At 43.2% G+C, this 19,589-nt stretch overlaps 1 protein-coding gene across 4 annotated transcripts in view; it reads right to left on the reverse strand.

Moving 5' to 3' along the window:
• Window positions 1-19,589, reverse strand: part of ERC1 (ELKS/RAB6-interacting/CAST family member 1) — a 270,574-nt gene that overhangs the window by 33,987 nt on the left and 216,998 nt on the right. For all 4 annotated transcript variants that reach the window (XM_061124651.1, XM_061124648.1, XM_061124649.1 and 1 more), the window contains one exon: window positions 10,780-10,878. In XM_061124651.1, the coding sequence (XP_060980634.1) occupies window positions 10,780-10,878 (99 nt within the window). The remainder of the gene's footprint in view (window positions 1-10,779; window positions 10,879-19,589) is intronic.

The following is a 19,589-nucleotide window of genomic DNA, read 5'->3' on the forward strand; positions in this document are numbered from 1 at the left end:
CTACCCTCTGCTCTGCCTGGGTCCTCGTCCCCTCCCCCCCACATGAAGAATCCCCTCTCCGTCCACACACACCGGAAGTGTCATGAATCTGAGAACCCAAGCAGGATCTTGGCTGCTCTGAGCGGTCCTGCCTGGATTTAGGTCTGCCACAGTCAATCAGGAAATCATCCTGAAAAAGCAAATGCTTTCTGAAAATTTTATACACCATGAACAAATCCCATGGATTAACGATTTCCAGACATCACCCCCTTCACCTTGGGAGTCATCCAGGCTTTGGGTGGGAGAAAAAGATTTGGGAAAAACAAAAATTAGGACGACTGCTTTCCGTTATGTTTTTCCCTACCCAGTTTTTCTATTTGAGAATAAAACCTCTCGCACAGTCACTGAATTAATCTCTCCTCCCCCTAGTCTCTTAAAATTCTTTGGCATAACACAAACTCTGATACACATCACCATTTCAATTACTAGTTGCTGAGGTTTAAGGAAAGCTTTATTATCTGAGGATACACAAGTGACTATGACAAAAGAGGCTCAGCACAGAAACCTGCAAGTTGTGACTGATATTTTACAAGGTAACAGCCAGGGCTACCTTTATTTTCTTGGGCTCCAAAATCACTGATACGGTAACTGCAGGTATGAAATTAAAAGACACTTGCTCCTTGGAAGAAAAGCAATGACAAATAGATATCATATTAAAAAGCAGAGACATCACTTTCTGACAAAGGTCCGTCTAGTCAAAGCTGTTTTTTTTCCAGTAGTCATGAATGGATGAGAGAGCTGGACCATAAAGAAGGCTGAGCACTGAAGAATTGATGCTGTTGAACTATGGTGTTGGAGAAGACTCCTGAGAGTCCCTTGGACTGCAAGGAGATCAAACCAGTCAATCCTAAAGGAAAACAGTCCTGAATATTCATTGGAACTACTGATGCTGAAGCTGAGCTCCAATACTTTGGCCACCTGAAGCAAAGAGCTGACCATTGGAGAAGACCCTAATGCTGAGAAGGATTGAGGGCAAGAGAAGAAGGGGACAACAGAGGATGAGATGATTGGATGGCATCACCGACTCAACAGACATGAGTTTGAGCAAACCCTGGGATATAGTAAAGGACAGAGAAGCCTGGCATGCTGCAGTCCATGGGGTTGCAAAGAGCCGGATACGACTTAGTGACTGAATAACAACGATATTAACCTTCACTATTTGCATGTTGTCTGTGGTGGGTTCCCTACTTCATGAGCAGAGCTGGCTATATCTGACAAAGAGTATAGATCACAAAGGATAAAACATTTACCCTCTGTACCTTTACAAAAAGGTCTGCCAATCCCTAAAGCAGACCTACTCCAGATAACGGGTGAATACAATATCAGAGAGGAAATGCTTACAATCTTCTCAGATTATTTAAGAAGTAAATAATTACAGTTAAAATTTCAATTCATAATGAATATCACTGCTATCAATAGTAATATCAGGGGCTCCTCAGAGGGCACAGGGGTAAAGAATCTGCCTGCCAATGCAGGAGATGCAAGAGATGTGGGTTTGATCTCTGGGTCGGGAAGATCCCCTGGAGAAGGGAATGGCAACCCACTGCAGTCTTCTTGCCTGGAGAATTCCATGGACAGAGAAGCCTGGCGGGCTAGAGTCCAAGGGGGTCACAAAAGAGTCGGACACGATGGAGCACAAGCACAACAGCAGTTTTGTTGGTTGGTTGGTTGTTTTAAAGAAACATACAATTTGCTTCCTATCTCCCAATGCCTATAAATTTCTGTAGCGTCTTCCTTTTCAAAAAATAGTAATATCAACACAAAATAAAACACTGGTTGAATAGAGAACTGGATGTGGCAATGGGTATAAGCAGAAAATTCAGAGGCTGGTGTGTCTCTGGCTTGCTCCCCTCCCGCCCACTGTCTACCGGTTGCCACAGCACATGAAGGCCATGGTGATTCACCCCCTGAGGGCAGCCCCAGGCTCGAGGCTTGTCACCTGCCCCGACACCTGTGGAGGGTGACGGTGAGTCCACCTATTCTTTGACATTCCTGCCCTCAGAAAGTGAAGCCTGAGATGCTCTGCCCTACTCCGCGACAGAAGGTCTCGGTGACTCGCCCTGAAGGAACAGGATGCAGTAGAGGTGGGCGTGTGTGACTTCCGACTGCAGGTCCTAAGAGTCACGGTGGCTCCTTGCCGCCTTCTCTTCATTGCTCACTTTGGGTCCACATGGAGAGGAACTGAAGGTACCCGCCAGCGGCTGGCATGGACCGTGAGTGAATGTGCACCCACGTGGGCTCTGGCTCCGTCAAGCTTTAAACTACAGACCCAGCTGACATCCTGCCTGCAGACCCAGAGACGCTCAGGCAAGAGCTACCAAGCCAAGCTGCTCCCAAATTCATGACCCGAAGAAAACACCAAGATAACAGAGGTGTACTGTTTTTTAATGCTGCCAGGTTCTGGGGCAATGCATTATGCAGAAATAGAGAATTAATCCAGTAAGATGGATGAACCTAGAGCCTGTTATACAGAGTGAAGTGAACTAATTCATTAATAGAGAAATAGAGACACCCCCTCCACAGCACCCACAGGGAACCACCGAGAGGTCCCCAGATTCACATGATGACTGCTTGGCACACGCCTGCCGTGCTTAGCCGCTCAGTCGTGTCCGACTCTCTGCGACCCCATGGCCTATAGCCCGCCACTACCCGCCCCTTCCTCTGTGACCCTCGAGTCTCTGGTGCAGACCTGGGTTTTTCTACTGCACCTCGGATAATCATTTTTTCTCTTGGAGAAAATCTATTGTTCAGTATTTGTTTCATAGTCCTGAGACGTGTATTTCAACCCACCTACCTAGTGCAGTGTAGGTACACAGGAAGACTCCCAGTAAAGAGTTCTGAGCTAATTTTCTCATTTCAGTCCATTTTAAACCAAATGATAAAAACCTCAGACCACACTTATGGACTTGTTCTGTGTACCTTTGGACCCAGGAGTCAGTTGCAGGAGAGTAGATGGAGAATGTGTATTTTAATTTGTAAAAACGTGACGTCAAGGATAAACAGCCTGGTTCAATTCTGGAGGATGTCACAGTGTGAACACTAGATCTTAAATAGTGACCCACCAACAAATGACTATGAGATATAAACATTTAAGAGGCTTTCGTTTAATACCCAAGATGCCTTAAGAAAAAGCTGAGTAACTTACAGTCACATGAAAAGGAACCCAGACAGTGTCAGAGTTTTCTGGGCTTGCCAAATCCCTCCTCAGGCAGAAAGTCTGTGATTCTAGTCTTGAAACTGAGGAACAGAGGGAGGTACATGGTCCGTGCTATCTTTCAATGAGAAGACATGAAGTTTCACTAACAAGTGGTTTGCCTTAAAACCTGAATTTTCACCAAAAAGAACCAGCCATCTGTTTTGAATATTTTAAAGACTAAGCCTCTATTTGAGCTGTGCTTTGATCTCCTAGGATAATAGGAAGACAGTGATACAGTCCAGCTACACCTCAATCAAGTGTGTGCATTTAATTCATCCCAGAAACGCCGACCGCCAGGTCCAGCTGCAAGCTTCAACCTCGTCATCACAGGACCAGGAGGAAGGACAGAGACATCAAGAGGGAATGGCTTTTTTGTTTTGGTTGATGATGCATTTTTGGGTTCAAGAAAATAGTCCTTTAACCCAAAACAGACAGTAATCCTAAAGACAGAGAGAAATGTACAGAAAATAACAAATTAGGGAGAAGTTGAGGACAAGTTAATGAAAGAAATACTGCAGAACCCTATTGTAACACGACTGTTGTTTAATAGCTCAGATAAGATGCGAGTCAGATCACATCCTCCAAAACATAACTCTATAAAATAAAAACATGATGTAATAGGCAAGCATGAGGGCTGTCTCCTGGAACTGGTATTAAAAGGGGTCTTATCACATGTTAGATGAGGGGTAGGTGATAAATTTGACAGTGTATCCTAGAAGGTGGGCTAGGAACTGACTGGGACCCCCACACATGAACTGTGTCAGATCACAGGATGACCTGTCAGGGTACAGAACTGTTGTTCAGTCGTTAAGTCATGTCCGCCTCTGTGACCCTGTGGACTGCAGGTTTCCCTGTCCATCATCATCTCCCACAGTTTACTCAAACTCATGTCCACTGAGTCAGTGATACCATCCACCTCATCCTCCGTTGCCCCCTTCTCCTCCAGCCCTCAATCTTTCCCAGCATCAGCGTCTTTTCAGGGTACAGAATAAATTAAAAGTTTAAAAATACCTATTACACATGCATGAAACTTCCAATACATGCAACTTTTCTTTAGGGCAAAAGCTCCCCTGTTTTTTCTTTCAAAAACTACTTATTGAGCTCCGCAGGGTCTGCCCAGAGGACTGTGAAAAACAATTAGGATGTGAAGGATTTTATTTTGCATGAAGTACAAGAATATTTTTATTATCCAGGGAGAATGTCTGAGTTACAAATAAGGCCACAAACAGGAAGAAGAGGGCATGTCCTCATTAGTCAAATGCTCCTAATTGTTAAGGAACCATGTTCCAGAGATGTTTAAAACACTGCAATTTTCAGTTTAAGAAATAAATCAAGTAAGTCTCAGGACAACGTCACCTTAAATCATTCAGCAGAAACTATAAAAATGTAGGGGGGATCCTGTGGAACACTGTATAGTATGTCTTAAAACTACACTGAAAGGTCTCTCCCCAGAGTAGCTACAACTTGATCACGTGGCCCGAGAGGCCCCTGCCTCACTGAGCTCACGTGATCACCAAGTCTCTCAAGAATTACTCAAGAGCCTCTGTATCGGGGCAGCCTGTAAACCATCCTCAGGTGAGAAAACTTTAGCAGGAAAAGGCGCCTGCCACTGTGGTTGCTTCTTAGAAGGCGATGGGGTCTGACTTAAGGTCTGCGGCTGACCTCCCGCAGGGACACCTGGTGGAGGAAGGGTCTGCATTGCTGCTCAGGCAAGACGGGTGACGTCATCAACAATTCAGAGATTCCGAAAAGAAGATGTTTCTCTTGCTGCAGGAAAAATGAATTACTAGGACTGTGCGTGACTTGTGCAATGAGAGGAATGCTACTGTATTAGGAGATATCTATGAAGGAAACAGTAGCATCAGAGGATCCTGTGAATCCTAGAGGGTTTTAAGCACTATCACTACCAACATCACACAGTCCTTGACTGAGGACTTCCCGGGTGCCGGGCCAAGGGCTAAGTGCACCGAGCACGTTTGTACTTGTAACCCCACCAGGACCTTCACTGTAGGTTTCATCGCTGCCACTTAGCAGATGGGAACCTGACGTTTGGAGGAGAGGTGAAGTGTACTTGTAACCCCACCAGGACCTTCACTGTAGGTTTCATCGCTGCCACTTAGCAGATGGGAACCTGACGTTTGGAGGAGAGGTGAAGTGACTTGAGGGAAATTCCACAGCTACTCAGCTCAAATTAGTTTGAGAGGCAAAGCATGTTACTTAACACCAAACTAAACAGCCATAAAATAATATACCTGCCATACAAGGGACACAAAAGAAAACATGTTTTGTCAGTTTCACAGGTGGGATATAACAGAGAAACTACAAAAGGCAGGATAAATAAAATCAGAAATGAAAAAAGAGGGACTTCCCTGTTGGTCCAGCGGTTCAGACTCTGCGCTCCCAAAGGCCTGGGTTGGATCCCTGGGTCAGGGAACTAGATCCTAAATGCTGCAATGATGAGGTCACATGCTGCTACTAAAGATCCTGCGTGCCACAATGAAGATGGAGGAGCTTGAATGCTGCACTTAAGACCTGGCTAAGCTAAATACATAAATAAATATTTTTTAAAAAAAGAAATGAGAAAAGCGACGTTATAACTGATACTAAATACAAAGAATTATGAGGCTACTATGAACAATTATATTTCAACAAACTGGACAACCTAGAAACAAATTAATTCCTAGAAACATACAACCTACCACATCTGTATCACAAAGAAATAGAAAATGTGAACAGACCAATGACAAGTAAGGGAAATGATTCAGTAATTAAAAACCTCTCAAGAAATAAAAGCTGAGAACTAGCTTGTTTCACTAGTGAATTCTATGAAACATTTAAAGAAAAATTCACACCAATCCTTCGGAAACTTTTCCCAAAAAATACAAGACCAGAAAACTGTTCAACATTCATTTTATAATCCGGCATCACCTGATACCTAAACCAGAAAAAGATGTTGTAAGAAAAGAAAATGACATGCCAATATCTCTGCTGAACACAGATGGAAAAGTTCTCAACAAAATGTTAGCAAACTAAATTCAACAATACATTAAAAGGACCATTTGCCATGATCAAGTGGGGTTTATTCTAGGGATGCAAGGATGGTTTAACACCTGCATTGATGGTTGAAATCAGTCTGTGTGAAACACCACGTGAACAAAATGAAGGAAAAAAGCTATATAATCATCTCAATAGTGCAGAAGAAACATTTGACAAAATAACATCCCCTTACTAAAAAACAAAACAAAACAAAAAAAAACCTCTCAATAAAGCAGAGAGGGAAATGGAAAGATAGTCTGCTCTCATGGATTTAATGAACTAATATTGTTAAAATGTTCCTACTACCCAAAGCAATTTGCAGATTCAATGCAGTCCCTACCAAAATTCCAGTGGTATTTTTCACAGAAACAGAGCAGAGAATTCTAAAATTTGTATGAAACTGCACTGGGGCCTTTTAAGACCCCAAACGTGGTGGGGTCTGTAAATGTGTGAAAATGTGGTATACATGCAGCTGACCCTTTGACAATGCAGGGGTTAGGGGCACTGACCTTCTGCATGGTCAAAAATCTATGTTTAACCCAAGAGTTGGCCTTTTGTACCTGCGGAGCCTGTGTGTCCCTCATTCCGTACCTGTAGATTCAGCCAATGGTGACGATGCAGTACTGTAGTACTTACGATTGTAAAAATTCCATGCATAGGTGGACCTGTGCAGCTCAAACCTGTGCTATTCAAGGGCCAACTGTACACACACACACACACACACACTAATACACTCAGCCATAAAAAAGAAGAAAATCCTGCCATTTGTGACCACACGAATGGACCTTGAGGCCATTATGCTTAGTGAAATGACTCAGAGAAAGACAAGCACTGCACAATCGCACTTACATATGTAATCTAAAAGAAAAAAAAGCCAAACTAATAGATATAGGGAACAGATCTGGTGGTTGACTGTGGTAGGGTTCGGGAGTGGGCGAAACAGTCAAAAGCGGGTCAAAAAGTGTAAACTTCCAGTTTAAGATGATAAACATGTCCTGGGGATATAAAGCATGGTGTGTACGGCTAGTAATACTCCACTGTATATTTACATGCATGCTCAGTTGCGTCCGACTCTTTGCAAGCCCATGGACTGTAGCCCATCAAGCTCCTTTGTCCATGGGGATTCTCCAGGTAAGAATATTGGAGTGGATTCCTCCTCTAGGGGATGCCTTCCTCCAGGGGATCTTCCTGACCTAGGGATCAAACCCGCGCCTCTTATGTCTCCTGCACTGGCAGGCGGGTTCTTTACCACTAGTGCCACCTGGGAAGCCCCACTTGCTAGGAGTTAGATTCTCCTGTGGAAGGAGACAGGGAGGATGGAAGCTCAGGACCTGTGGCCCTATTTCCTCTGACACCATCAGGTCTTCTTCTATGGCTGGATAAAGGGTCAGCAATCCAAACCCAGCCTCCTTCCCACATGTGGGGAGTGGTGCCCTGCTCGGGTGGCACGGAAGCCCGTGTTCTCCCAGCCCGTGTTCTCCCAGAGCAAAGCAAAGGCGGCTTTGCTCTAGGTGAGGGGCCTGGTGATCTCCGCCCTACTCCAGCACGGTCCCCAAGGCGCCACGGTGACAATCCCGCCCCTCGCGGGGCGCAGTGTAGACTAAGAGAACTAGCGCGCTGACTCGCTCAGCCTCAGCTCTGGTTGGCATGCAGCATTCCAGCCCCAAGAGCTTCCTGCTTGGCAGCGTGTGTTTCAGCTTCTTCCACAGCCTCAGGGTGAAGCCACGTGGAAGGTTTCCCATCTTCACAATGCACGCTCCTTGCCATGACTTACCTCATCGTTCTCCTCGGCTGTGTCTGCCACGAGAGCTCTACACCACCCGTGTGATTTTAAGGCGGGGTGGGGGTAACATCGAGACACAGACTTCTCAGGGAGAACTGACCTCAGCAGAGCGAGATGGCCAATAAGCATGGGCAGTGAATCCAGGGGGTGCGAGGCCATCAGGATGTGTGAACTTATTCATCATCATTATTATTTTTTCTAAGCAAAGGATTTCCTCAGTCAAACCTCCAGGGCATCAGATCAAAGAGAGAGGCTGACACAGCTGGACCGCATTTTCTAGCCAATTGGCCGGTATAGCAGAATCTAGACAGTGTCCTGGCAACTGTTTGACACGGCAGCAATCCACAGAGGAGGGGAGAGGAACTCTGGAGACTGACTCTTTATTCAAAAAGTCTTGTATCGCTTCTTCACTTCTCTTTCTGCTTAAGACAGTTTGGGAGCAATGTCCAAGCCCCAGGGGACTGTCCCGGGTGGGCACTGTGGAAGAAGCACTGACCCTGAGAATCCAGAGCATTCTTCTACACACAGAAACTACAGCTTTTAGTCCATAGTGCAGGTTCTTTTTTTTTTTTTTTTAAGACTATATAGTATTAATTATCATAAAAAGTACATCCCAAACCTACTGGCAGAGTATCTGATTGATTTCTTCTATTTGATGTGAGTCACTATAAACCTTACCAGGACACTGTAAAATCATGCCAGAGTGGGTAGTTTATAAACAAAATAACAACAGGGGAAATTTAGCTACATGCCCTGGAAGTTCTTCCAAAATGTACAAAAAGAAATGACAAAAGTGACTATTAACATACAACGAGGAAAAAGAAAAAAAGCCACAGAACCCAAACCCCGCTGTCACAAGCGAGCGATACACACGGGAACCAGGTGAGATGAGAAAGCAGAGAGCAAACCAAGGATTCAGTGAATTACAGAGAAACAGGACGTGAAATGATTGTGTAGAAGAAAAAAAAAAAGTGAAGGCAAACAGAACACATTTCTGTAGTTCAGGAAAGCCGTTCTCACCGTTCTGAACAAAATGGCTGCACTAAGAGCACGTGGGGTCTACGCCCAGATGCCCTCCTCCTCATCCTACGGGGAGGACGCAGGGCCCAGAGCAGCGTGGGGACGAAAAAGAGCTGGTTAGTACTCAAGACAGAGACACAGGCACGATGCAGCCGCAGAGAACGGTCTCTCGGCTCCCGACCCCCCCCCACACCAAGCGCTGACTTGCCCTCACTTTGTCCCTGCACTTCCAACCTCCCCACTTCCTTGACACGCTCTTGTCTATTGGGCAAAACGACCAAGCTGGAGGCTTTTCTTTATTCTTCCTCAACCCTTCCCCATTCCTGTTTGCCTCCCGCTCCTCCCAGGCATCCAATCCTGGTATTTATTAGCAAAACCTGTTTCAAGGGACGGCTGTGATCCTCACCCTACGTGTGTGCTCAGTTGCTCAGTCGTGTCTGACTCTGTGCGACCCCATGGACTCTAGCCCGCCAGGCTCCTCTATCCATGGGGTTTCCCAGGCAAGAATACTGGAGTGGGTTGCCATGCCCTCCTCCAGGGGATCTTCCTAACCCAGGGATCAAACCCAAATCTCCTGCATTGCAGGCGGGTTCTTTACCACTGAGCCACCAGGGAAGCCCCCTAAAATCCTCATCCTACATAAATTGGCATAAACTTAGTTCCAGGTATCACGAAACAGTCAGAGAAAAGCAAATGGCTTCTTGGCAAGGACAGATTGCTGCCATTGGGCAGACAGTTCTCTGCTTTGCCTACATTAAAGATTGCACTTTTTCCCTCTAAAGTGTAAGCTGCCTCTACGGGCTTAGTGAATGTCATCATACAATGATTATAACCTTCTAAACCTTAGGGAAAAAAACGCATTTTCGATATTATTGTGCTTTCATGCGCAATGTTTCTTCTTTGTCTCCTAAGTCGGAGCTATGCTATCATCTAGAGGAGGGGCTTAGTGGGGGAGTTCCTCTGGACTCTTCGATCATATGGATGTAATTACTTAACTATTATTTTTCTCCCTCAGCTGTATATGTTAAGATTGAGTGTGATGGAGATGTTGAAATCTGATTTTTGGCAATGGGATATGAGGTAATCTGTTCACTACTCTCTCCCATCCATCATACTCAAGATCTTGGGAGAGTTCCCTTCTTCCAGAAGAACTGACGCTGGATATGGCTCCCTTCAGGCTGACTCAGTGCCTCCTTTGCACTCATGAGGAGCTGAAGGCAACAGTTTAAGAAGGACATAGATGGAGAGGTCCACCAAGGAGCCAGGAATGAAGAAACTAAGTTTCAACCTTCCCGTTTAACAGGTGATGAGCTGAGATTTTCAAATCTGCAGTTAAATATTGATTACTGCTACACTGAGTTGTGTGTGCCTCACTGAGCTTACATGGAAAGTTTTCTTTTTCTACGGAAGCAGGACACATACAAATTAGTGAGTTTCTCTGAGAAGATTAATTTTTTTTCTCATCTCAATTTAAGGATTCTTTAGTGTTCCTTTCAAACCTGTTGGGTAACTCCTCTGAAAATACTCAGCATCAGGCACCACCTACCTATACAGAAATGGACTCCGTATTTAGAAAAAAAAGTTTTCAGAAACTGATTCTTTTTATTTTTCTAACTTGTACCCCAGAGCCTGTAACACGCTACTACAAAATACATCAAAACAAAAGCACGCTGGTTTTTTAGAAGACAACTGAAAGCAGCCTTACCTGGTCTGGGGAGGGTTTGTGATTGGTTTGACCAGAATGGGAGGATCTGAAGTGGTCGTCCTCGTAATTGTCGGCCATTAACTTCATTCGATTTTGTGTCTAGGAGGAAAACGATCCACAAGGTCAAGCTCAGGCAAAATCTCTAGGACACACTGTACAGTAACAAGCACTTTAAAAATGTACCGAGGAAGCGTCTAACGAATCCTGTCTGAAATGAGTTAAACATGGGATTTCTGAGGATACCGGGTGGTGGTGGTGGGGAAGCTCAGGCACTGCCATACACTGAACTGTGCCCCCTCAAAACCCATGCTGAGGTCGTAAGCCTCACCCGCCTCCACGCGTATGGAGGTAGTCTTCGGGAGGTGATTAGGGTGAAGTGAGGTCATCAGGGTGGGGCCCTGATGTGATGGGACTGTGGCCTTCTATGAAGGGGGAAGGACACAGTGGGGAGGGGGCTTCCGAGAGCCAGGAGGAGGGCTCTTATGGGAACTGGGTCAGCTGGCACCTTGACCTTGGATTTCCCAGCCTCCAGATGGGTAAGAAAACAAATTTCTGCTGTTGAAGTGACTCAGTCTGTGGTATTCTGTTACAGCAGCCCAAGCAGGCTACGACAGGTGCCTGAACTGGCACGGGAATTCTGGACGGAAGAGTAATTTCCTTAAATTAAGCACTTTATGCAGTGCCTGTTTTTACTTTTTAAAATAAAGAGTGGATGACACCGCACTTGAGAGAGGATGCTGTGGCCCTATGTTTTCACTCCGTGCTGGGCAGGACCCATCTTGCCAGGCTACTGTGAGAGTTACTCATCCTTTTTAACAACTATTCCATTTGGGGGGGATGCTATTTAACACACAGACCATAAATACCAGAGGAAAAGTTATCCTTATCTGTAAATGAAACCATTATATACCGAGAAAAATCCAGAGAATCATCTGAAAAATGATTACAACTTACGATAGAGTTCAGTAAGGTGATCGGACAGAAGTGACATATTAAAACTCAATGACATCACCATTTTCTTTATACCATCAATAAACAATTCAGACTTTGGAAATGAGTTGAAGATTCTGAAATCCTTTGCTTCAGTCCTAAGACTGGAAGGGGATTATTCTCTCATGGCCTCTCCTCCAAGTTCACCAGAATGGAGGAGCAGATTGGATTCTGTGTGGTTGGTTAACTTAAGCCCTAAGTGAATGTATGTATGTGTACACACTCACACACACACACACACACACATCTATAAAACATTTTAGAGAATTTACTTTGCAGAGCAAGCAATTTAGAAATCTACAGAACCCTGTGCATATGATCAAACAGCAATATTGTTAAAAATCTGAGGTTCTGAAAGCATTAAAAATACATTTGCTAATGTTATATGATTCAAAAATGTTCACTGTAGATAATTTAAAACATACAGAGAAAAAAAATTACCCCTAAGTCCCTCTAACCAGTGATAATCATTGTTAATATCTACATGAATCTGTTCAGTCTCTTTCCTATGAACAAAAATAGTAGTATGTTCTGATTTATTCTTTGCTTTTGCTATAATGCAGTATTTTAAAATTGTGATTATCGTGCAGTATATTTTGACATCTGATAGGACATGGCCTTCTTCACCAATCCTGCTTTGTCAAAATCTGATTGGGTATCTTTAAAACATTTTACTTTCTTGGTAAATGTAAGACATTTTGTCTAGTTCCATAAAAAAGCTTGCAGAGATTTTTCTTTGGTATATTTTTCACTTAATGATGCCTAAGCAGGAGCTTTAGAGCCAAACTGCCCAGGCCTGGATTCTAGTTCTGCCTTTAACCAGCCAGCTCAGCTGGGGCAAGCTGCTCATGTTCTCTGAGCCTCAGTTTCCTCTCCTTTAAAATGTGCATAGCAATACCTTCTCCCCATAAGACTGTTGTGAGGCTTAACCAACTGAGTTACTAACATAAGCTCTTACAAAGGCACCTGGCACAAAATCAATACCCAACTAATTTTAGCTATCCCCATTATTATGAACATTCCATGTCATTAAATCTTATTCTAAAAATCTACTCTTGAGAGTCCCTCGGACTGTAAGGAGATCAAACCAGTCAATCCTAGAGGAAATCAACACTAAATATTCTCCGGAAGGACTGTGAATTCACTGGAAGGATGCTGAAGCTCCAATACTTTGCCCATCTGATGTGAAGAGCCAGAGCACTGGAAAAGATGCTGACGCACCCTGATGCTGGGAAAGATTGAGGGCAGGAGGAGAAGGGGACAGCAGAGAATGAGATGGCTGGATGGCATCAACAACTCAAAGGACATGAATCTGAACAAACTCCAGGAGATAGTGGAGGATAGGAAAGCCTGGCGTGCTGCGGTCCATGAGGCCCACAGAGAGTCAGACACGACTGAGCGACTGAACAACAACAAACTCTAATTTTAACCGGCTGCACAGTGTTCAGTTGAATGGATGCTTAATGAGCCCCATACTGTTGGGCACTTGGACTCTCCAGATTTTTCCTGAATAACAATACACATACATTTGTAGCCAATTCCTCCCTCCAGGATATAATGACAGCAGAGAAAATCCTTATCAAAAAATTGTCTGTGATATCAAATTTCTTTTCTGAGATGACTTAGAGTGACCTTGAAAACACGCAGGGGAACATTTCTCACTTCACGTGGTGCTGCGTGCCTTCTGTAATGAGGGAGGGAAGAGCAAAGGGCAGGGGCACACCAGAAACACCTCCACGGCAACTTTAATAGGAACGTGCGGCAGCAGCACACTTGAACAGTTATTATCTTAGAACGTGACACACAATCTCGAAGGCCTGATACCCAGTGTGAGTTTAGAAACTTAGAGAAGAACTGATAAAGCACATGCAAATCCCCTTTCAGGGCAGGATGTATCTCAAGTATCTCTGAGGCATGAGACTGAAAGCCTCCAAGAAGAACTGATCATAGGAGATAGATAAGACCAAAGGTTACTTATTTCATGTAAGCGAATGAAAAAGTAGATGCAAGAACGTCTCCATCTCTAAAAGACCCGAAGTGTATCCAAGTTGAGCCAGGGTTCCCAGGCCTAAGGTTCATTAATTTGGTGTGAAGTCTGTTCCCTGCTCAGACAGAGGCTGAACGCTAAGCACCCGACAGCTCACAGAGTACTAGATGTTACACAGACCCTATAAACAACACTGTTCTCAAGGAGCTCTTGTACCGCTCTTCTTAAGATAAGCCAGCAAGCATGAAAGCTGCTTTATAGCCAAATATCTTCCCTCCTGAACCATGCCACGTGCCTGTGCAGACAGCTGGACGCCCTTGGTCCCTGACATGAAGAGTAAGATTATTTGAAGGAGTAAAGAGAGGGAATTAAAAAAAGAAAAGATGGGAAGAAACTTGCTGAAATAAACTTTGTAAGCCATAAACGTGTACCTCTGTATATAGTTATACAAACCCTTCCAGGGAATTCCCTGGTAGCTCAGTCAGTAAAAAACCTGCCTGCAGTGCAGGAGACCTGGGTTCGATCCCTGGGTTGGGAAGGTTCCCTGGAGAAGGAAATGGCAACCCACTCCAGTATTCTTGCCTGGAGAATTCCATGGACAGAGGAGCCTGGCAGGCTACAGCCCATGGAGTCACAAGAGTCGGACACGACTGAGCGACTAAACCACCACCACCCTCCCAGAGGAAAAGGAGCTCCTCCTTTAGACGGCTAACCTTTTCTTCTGAGACTGAGATGTCAGTGCTCAGACATAGTAGTTCAGAAACAACGCTTCACAGAAAAGTATGTTAGGCTCAGAAACAGTGTATGTTGGTGATCCAAACCTAGGTACTAAAAAATGTTTGAATTCTGATCAGTTATCTGATTGTTCACTAATCTTTGCTTTTTGGCTTGTGAGAATGCTATTAACTTACCTAAATGAGCTTTAGAAAGAATAATACTTAGAAATACTCTGAGATATTTTAGAAAACATATAAATAAAACTTAACCTTACTAATTAGGGTTATTTCCAGTTATAATTATCTTGAAAAAAGCAATAAAATGATTTCTGCCTACATGTGCTGAACCTTGGAAATCATTTTATTAATATTATAGTGAATTTCAGTTAAATTTTGTTATATTGGTACTTGATATATAAAATGAAAAAAGCATAATCTCCATTATTTTCAGATGGGTTAACGCTGGCTATAAATTTTACAAAATTTCAACAAATTACCTTTGAGCGTTATTTTAAACTTCATTATATTAAAAAGTATAAATTAGTTATTCTTCTTAAATTTTTAAATTTATTTTTGGCTGTGCTGGGTCTTCACTGCTGTGAGGGCTTTTCTCTAGTTGCAGTGTGTTGGCTTTTCATTGCAGGGGCCTCTCTTCTTGTGGGGCCAGGCTCAAGAGTGTGTGGGCTTGGTAGTTGCAACTCCTGGGCTCTAGAGCACAAGCTCAGTACTTGTGGTGCATGGGTTTAGCTGCTCTGTGGCAAGTGAGATCCTCCTGGACCAAGGATCAAACCAGTGTCTCCTGCACTGGCAGGCGGATTCTTTACCACTGAGCCACCAGGGAAGCCCTGTGAATTACTCTTGAGTTGTTCATTTATCTTTCCAGCTGGGAAAGTTCCTCTTCCGCTGGTTGGACAGCTCTGGGGGCTCCCTTGGAAGAGTGCAGGAGGCAGAGGACAAGAGCTGGATCAGAAGAGAGACCTGTGCTGAATTCAGCCCAACAGCTGTCACTGTCAGGCTACCTTCACATCCTATTTTATTTTCTCAACTAGAGGGCAAGGTCTAGAATAGAAAAATGCATTTCTCACTGATTCTAAGATCTTTTTTTCTTTTTGATGTGGACCATTTTTAAAGCCTTTAGTGAATTTGTTATAGCATGGCTTCTGTTGTTTACCTTCTGGCTTTTTGGCCATGGGGCATGTGGGATCCCAACTCCCTGACCAGGGATGGAACCTGCACCCCTGTATTGGGAGGTGAAGTCTTAACCCCTGGACCAGCAGGGAAGTCCCCTGAACGATCCTGTTTTGCTTTTTAGAGAAATGAGTTTGGTAGCTTAATCGTAGTCCTGGTTAGGATCACAACAGGAAAGGAGAACCATCCTGCGCACTTTCTATGTGGCAGACTTTCTGTGTCCTTGGATGTGACATCACTCCTGCATTCTGGCAAATACGCGCTAAGCTCATCCTGTCTGTCCATTTCTTGCTCCAGATCTAGAATCAGCCACTTTACCGAAAAGCTCATTTGGTCAGCGGGACACCAGCGGGTTAGGATGCTCAGGGCTGCAGGATTATCGCTGCTTCCAGGCTGTTTCAGTTCAGAGCTGGGAAAAACTTTTTTTTGTAAAGATGAAGAAGATTATGAATGAACAGTAGTATTTTCAATTTAGATTTGAGTCTAGATCTGACCCTTAAAGAAGAAGTTTTTACTTAACTTCTTTGATTTTATACTTCATATATCCTTTTTCCTCTTAAGCTGAAAAACCTTGGTTCCTCACAATAATGATGTGATTAGCTTTTATTGGCTTTATCCATCAGAATAATTCTTCGAAAATACCAATACCAATGTAACCACTATCAATATGCCTTCAGGATGAGCTTTAAAATTTCTTTGCGTTATTTTTCTTCTCACTGGCGTGTATCTTACTGAGAATATACAGAGAAAGATATGTAATATATACAGTTAGCTGAAATAATCCTAGGCTCTATGTGGCTATGTCAACAATTTAACAAGTAACTAGATTCATCTGTTTACAAAACTCAAGAATTGCTTTCCCCGCTTTCTGATATGACTTTATTTTTATTTATGTAAAACATCCATATGATTCTAGGGTCAAAACTATATATATAAAACTAGGTCCCTTCAGAGAAGACTTGCTTTCAACCCTGCTTCTCCATTCTACTCATTTCCTCTTTTCATAGGAAACTTTGGGGGTAAATTTTAAATTCATCTTCAAATCTTTCTTTATGTACTGTAAGCAAGCATTCACTCTCATAAACATTTCTGCATTCACCCACCTTTCTCACATGAAAAGTAGAATACTGGGGACTTCCCTGCTGGTCCACTGGCTAAGACTCTGTGCTCCTAGTGCAGGGGGCCTAGGTCCCACTCCTAATCAGAGAACTACAAGTGAACTATATCCCAGGAGCTGCAAGTAAGACACAGGATGGCCAAATAAATAATATTCTTAAAAGTAGAATATTAAATACACTATTCTGCATCTTGCCTTTTCATTTACCAATGTACTCTAGAGATGGCTCCATCTCTCCCTCCATTCTGTTAGATGTACCATAACTGATTCAACCAGCACCCACTGCGGGACACCTGGGTTACCTCCACTTGACTGCTCTTACAATCAACGGGCACCGACTGTCGGTCACCGGGTTATCCCCACCCTACTGCTATTACAAACACTGTAGCAAACACTGAAGTAGCAGTGCTGAGTTACCCTGTGTAATGTTACTCTGTAATTGTGAAAATGTATCTGTATTTCAGGTAGGAACTTCGCACACCCAGTGGTACTTTAAATCTGCTGGAAATTCTGGCATCTTCCCAGGGTCACAGCAGAGGAAAGCTTTTCTCATTCACTGGCAGTAAAAGTTTGGCTGAATTGGCCTTGCTTTCTTTCCCCCTGAACAGCGCTCCTCTGATGTCCCAGCCCCGGCAGAGGTTCTGTTTCAGCTCCCGGCTCATGTCATCCTCATGTTCCATCTCCATTCGCCGTGCGGACCTGAACTGATCACAGCCGGTCACAGCACCCTAGGGCTGCTGCTGCTTTCGTGTACACCGTCTTTGCTTCTGACACCTGCGGATTTCCTCTTCTGCCAATAAGCTCAATCACACACATCACAGGCTCTGAGAGAGGGTTAAAGCGTATCCAGTATCCTTAGGTTGGGAACAAAAGCATTTCAGATTCTCTGAATTGGTCAGATTCTAACAACCTGTCTGCATGTCTTTTCTTCCCATGGATTGAGTCAGTGAGGGCTGGGACAAGCACTCCTTCAGCTATGTGTCAACCCAGTGCCTAGTAAAATCACTAGTACATGTGTGTGTGTGTACACACATATGTATCTATATAGTCCTTTTAACACATGTTTGTCAAATTCAAGAATCTATTTTCTAAGGTTGGTACATTTGGGATTGTATTTTACTATTGTTCCAGCAATGAGTTTTATATTTTGAAAGCATTTTCTATGAAATTATCTTTATTAAATAATGCTGTCTCCCCATTTGTATTAATTAAAAATAGACATGCTTACCAAACAGAATTTCTCAAAACTATAAAAAATCTAGCATTATTACCACAATGAGTTGTCTCAGTCAAAAGAAAATGGACATCTTAACTAACCAGCAAAGTTTTATATCAAATAAAAACATAACAGCTGCTACTTATAATAGCTTCAAAAAGAACCCCAGAATCCAGGCACTCTGGTTTTCCTAGCTTCACAAAGTTTTTTCCTTTGATTTCCTCGTATACAAATTGATTTATGTAAGAAAAAGGAGAACTTTTGATTATGGATATTCAGGTATTTGTTTTGGTATTTAGGGGATTTTTTTCCTTAAGGCTTCATGTAATCTTCCTCTCTCATCTCAAGGGTATTCTTGGATATGTCACCATTTATGGCTTTAGGTTCATAGGATGTCTGTTCTTTCTACATATTCTGTGTTTCCTATCAAAACCCTACTTTTTTCCCCCACTCTCGGTAGAAAGCAAAGAAAACAAACACACAGCAAACTTTCTATTTTCCTTTAAAAAAAAAAAAAAGGAGCTTAGGTTTTTTCATCTTATAATAATTCCTTAGTTCTCAGAAAGGTTTGTGTGGGACTCCCTGCCTTCCCAACAGACAATCACATATTCCTTCCTCCTTAGCCACCAGAAAGTATTTATTAATCTTAACACATAGCCCTGCTTATTAGGTACGTCTAACTCTTTCCCATATGCCATGCAGACTTTAACTTTGACCTCTGGAGGGAAAGCAGCCTATACTTTCTCTTTTTCAATGAACATTAACATGAAAATAAAGATATATCCAGTGTTTAAAAATTAAAAGATACTTTGTAAGAATTTCTAAGTTTTGAGCGCTGTCCTGTTTCTGGCAGGGCTGTGGTGTGGAAGCAGTACACCAAGGTAAAAACTCAGAGCCAGATCCACAAAGCCACAGCGTTCCAGGAATGAAATAGCTCGTAGGCCAACTTGCTAAACTGACCCAAACCAGTGTCTGAAATGACACTGTTTAAAACAAAGTGCGATTGAAACTTTATTCCTGATCACTGCCTCACTTTCTAGCACACACTTCTCATCTTTGCAGTAAACCTGAAGCAACCCTATTCGAGTTTTAACGTTACCAGCATCATTTCTTCCAGCTCTGTGTGTCCTTAAAGAAACAGAAGCCCCACATTTTGCAAAATATTTAAGGGAATGCTAGCCAGATACAGTGAGACTCACCGTCACATCTAAGGAAAGAAGACAATGTAGGCAGGCGTTTTCTGTTATTCTAGAAACCAGTGAACAAAGGCCAGGGTCCGAGAGCATTTCCCACAGAGTTTTGTCTACAGATCAAGCCATCTGGGTGGCTAAGCACACAGTTAAAATTTTACAGATATGGGGGCCACAAAAAAAGAGAAGTGACACTAAATTCCTTCACGTGTAACAGAAAAGACAGATCCCTCCGTTAAAAAAAAAAATCTTAGATGGTGTCAAACAGAATCTTAAAAAAAATCACTTTCTCAAGAATGGTGGCACAAACCACAGGTATCAATTACAATGCATTTTAACCCAACAATTTCGTGCTGCAAAGTGGAAAAGTTCAGTATTCTCCTTTCAAACAAGACACCCTTTCCTT

This window comes from Dama dama, chromosome 22 (assembly GCF_033118175.1).
Source record: "Dama dama isolate Ldn47 chromosome 22, ASM3311817v1, whole genome shotgun sequence".
NCBI classification, from domain to species: Eukaryota; Metazoa; Chordata; class Mammalia; order Artiodactyla; family Cervidae; genus Dama; species Dama dama.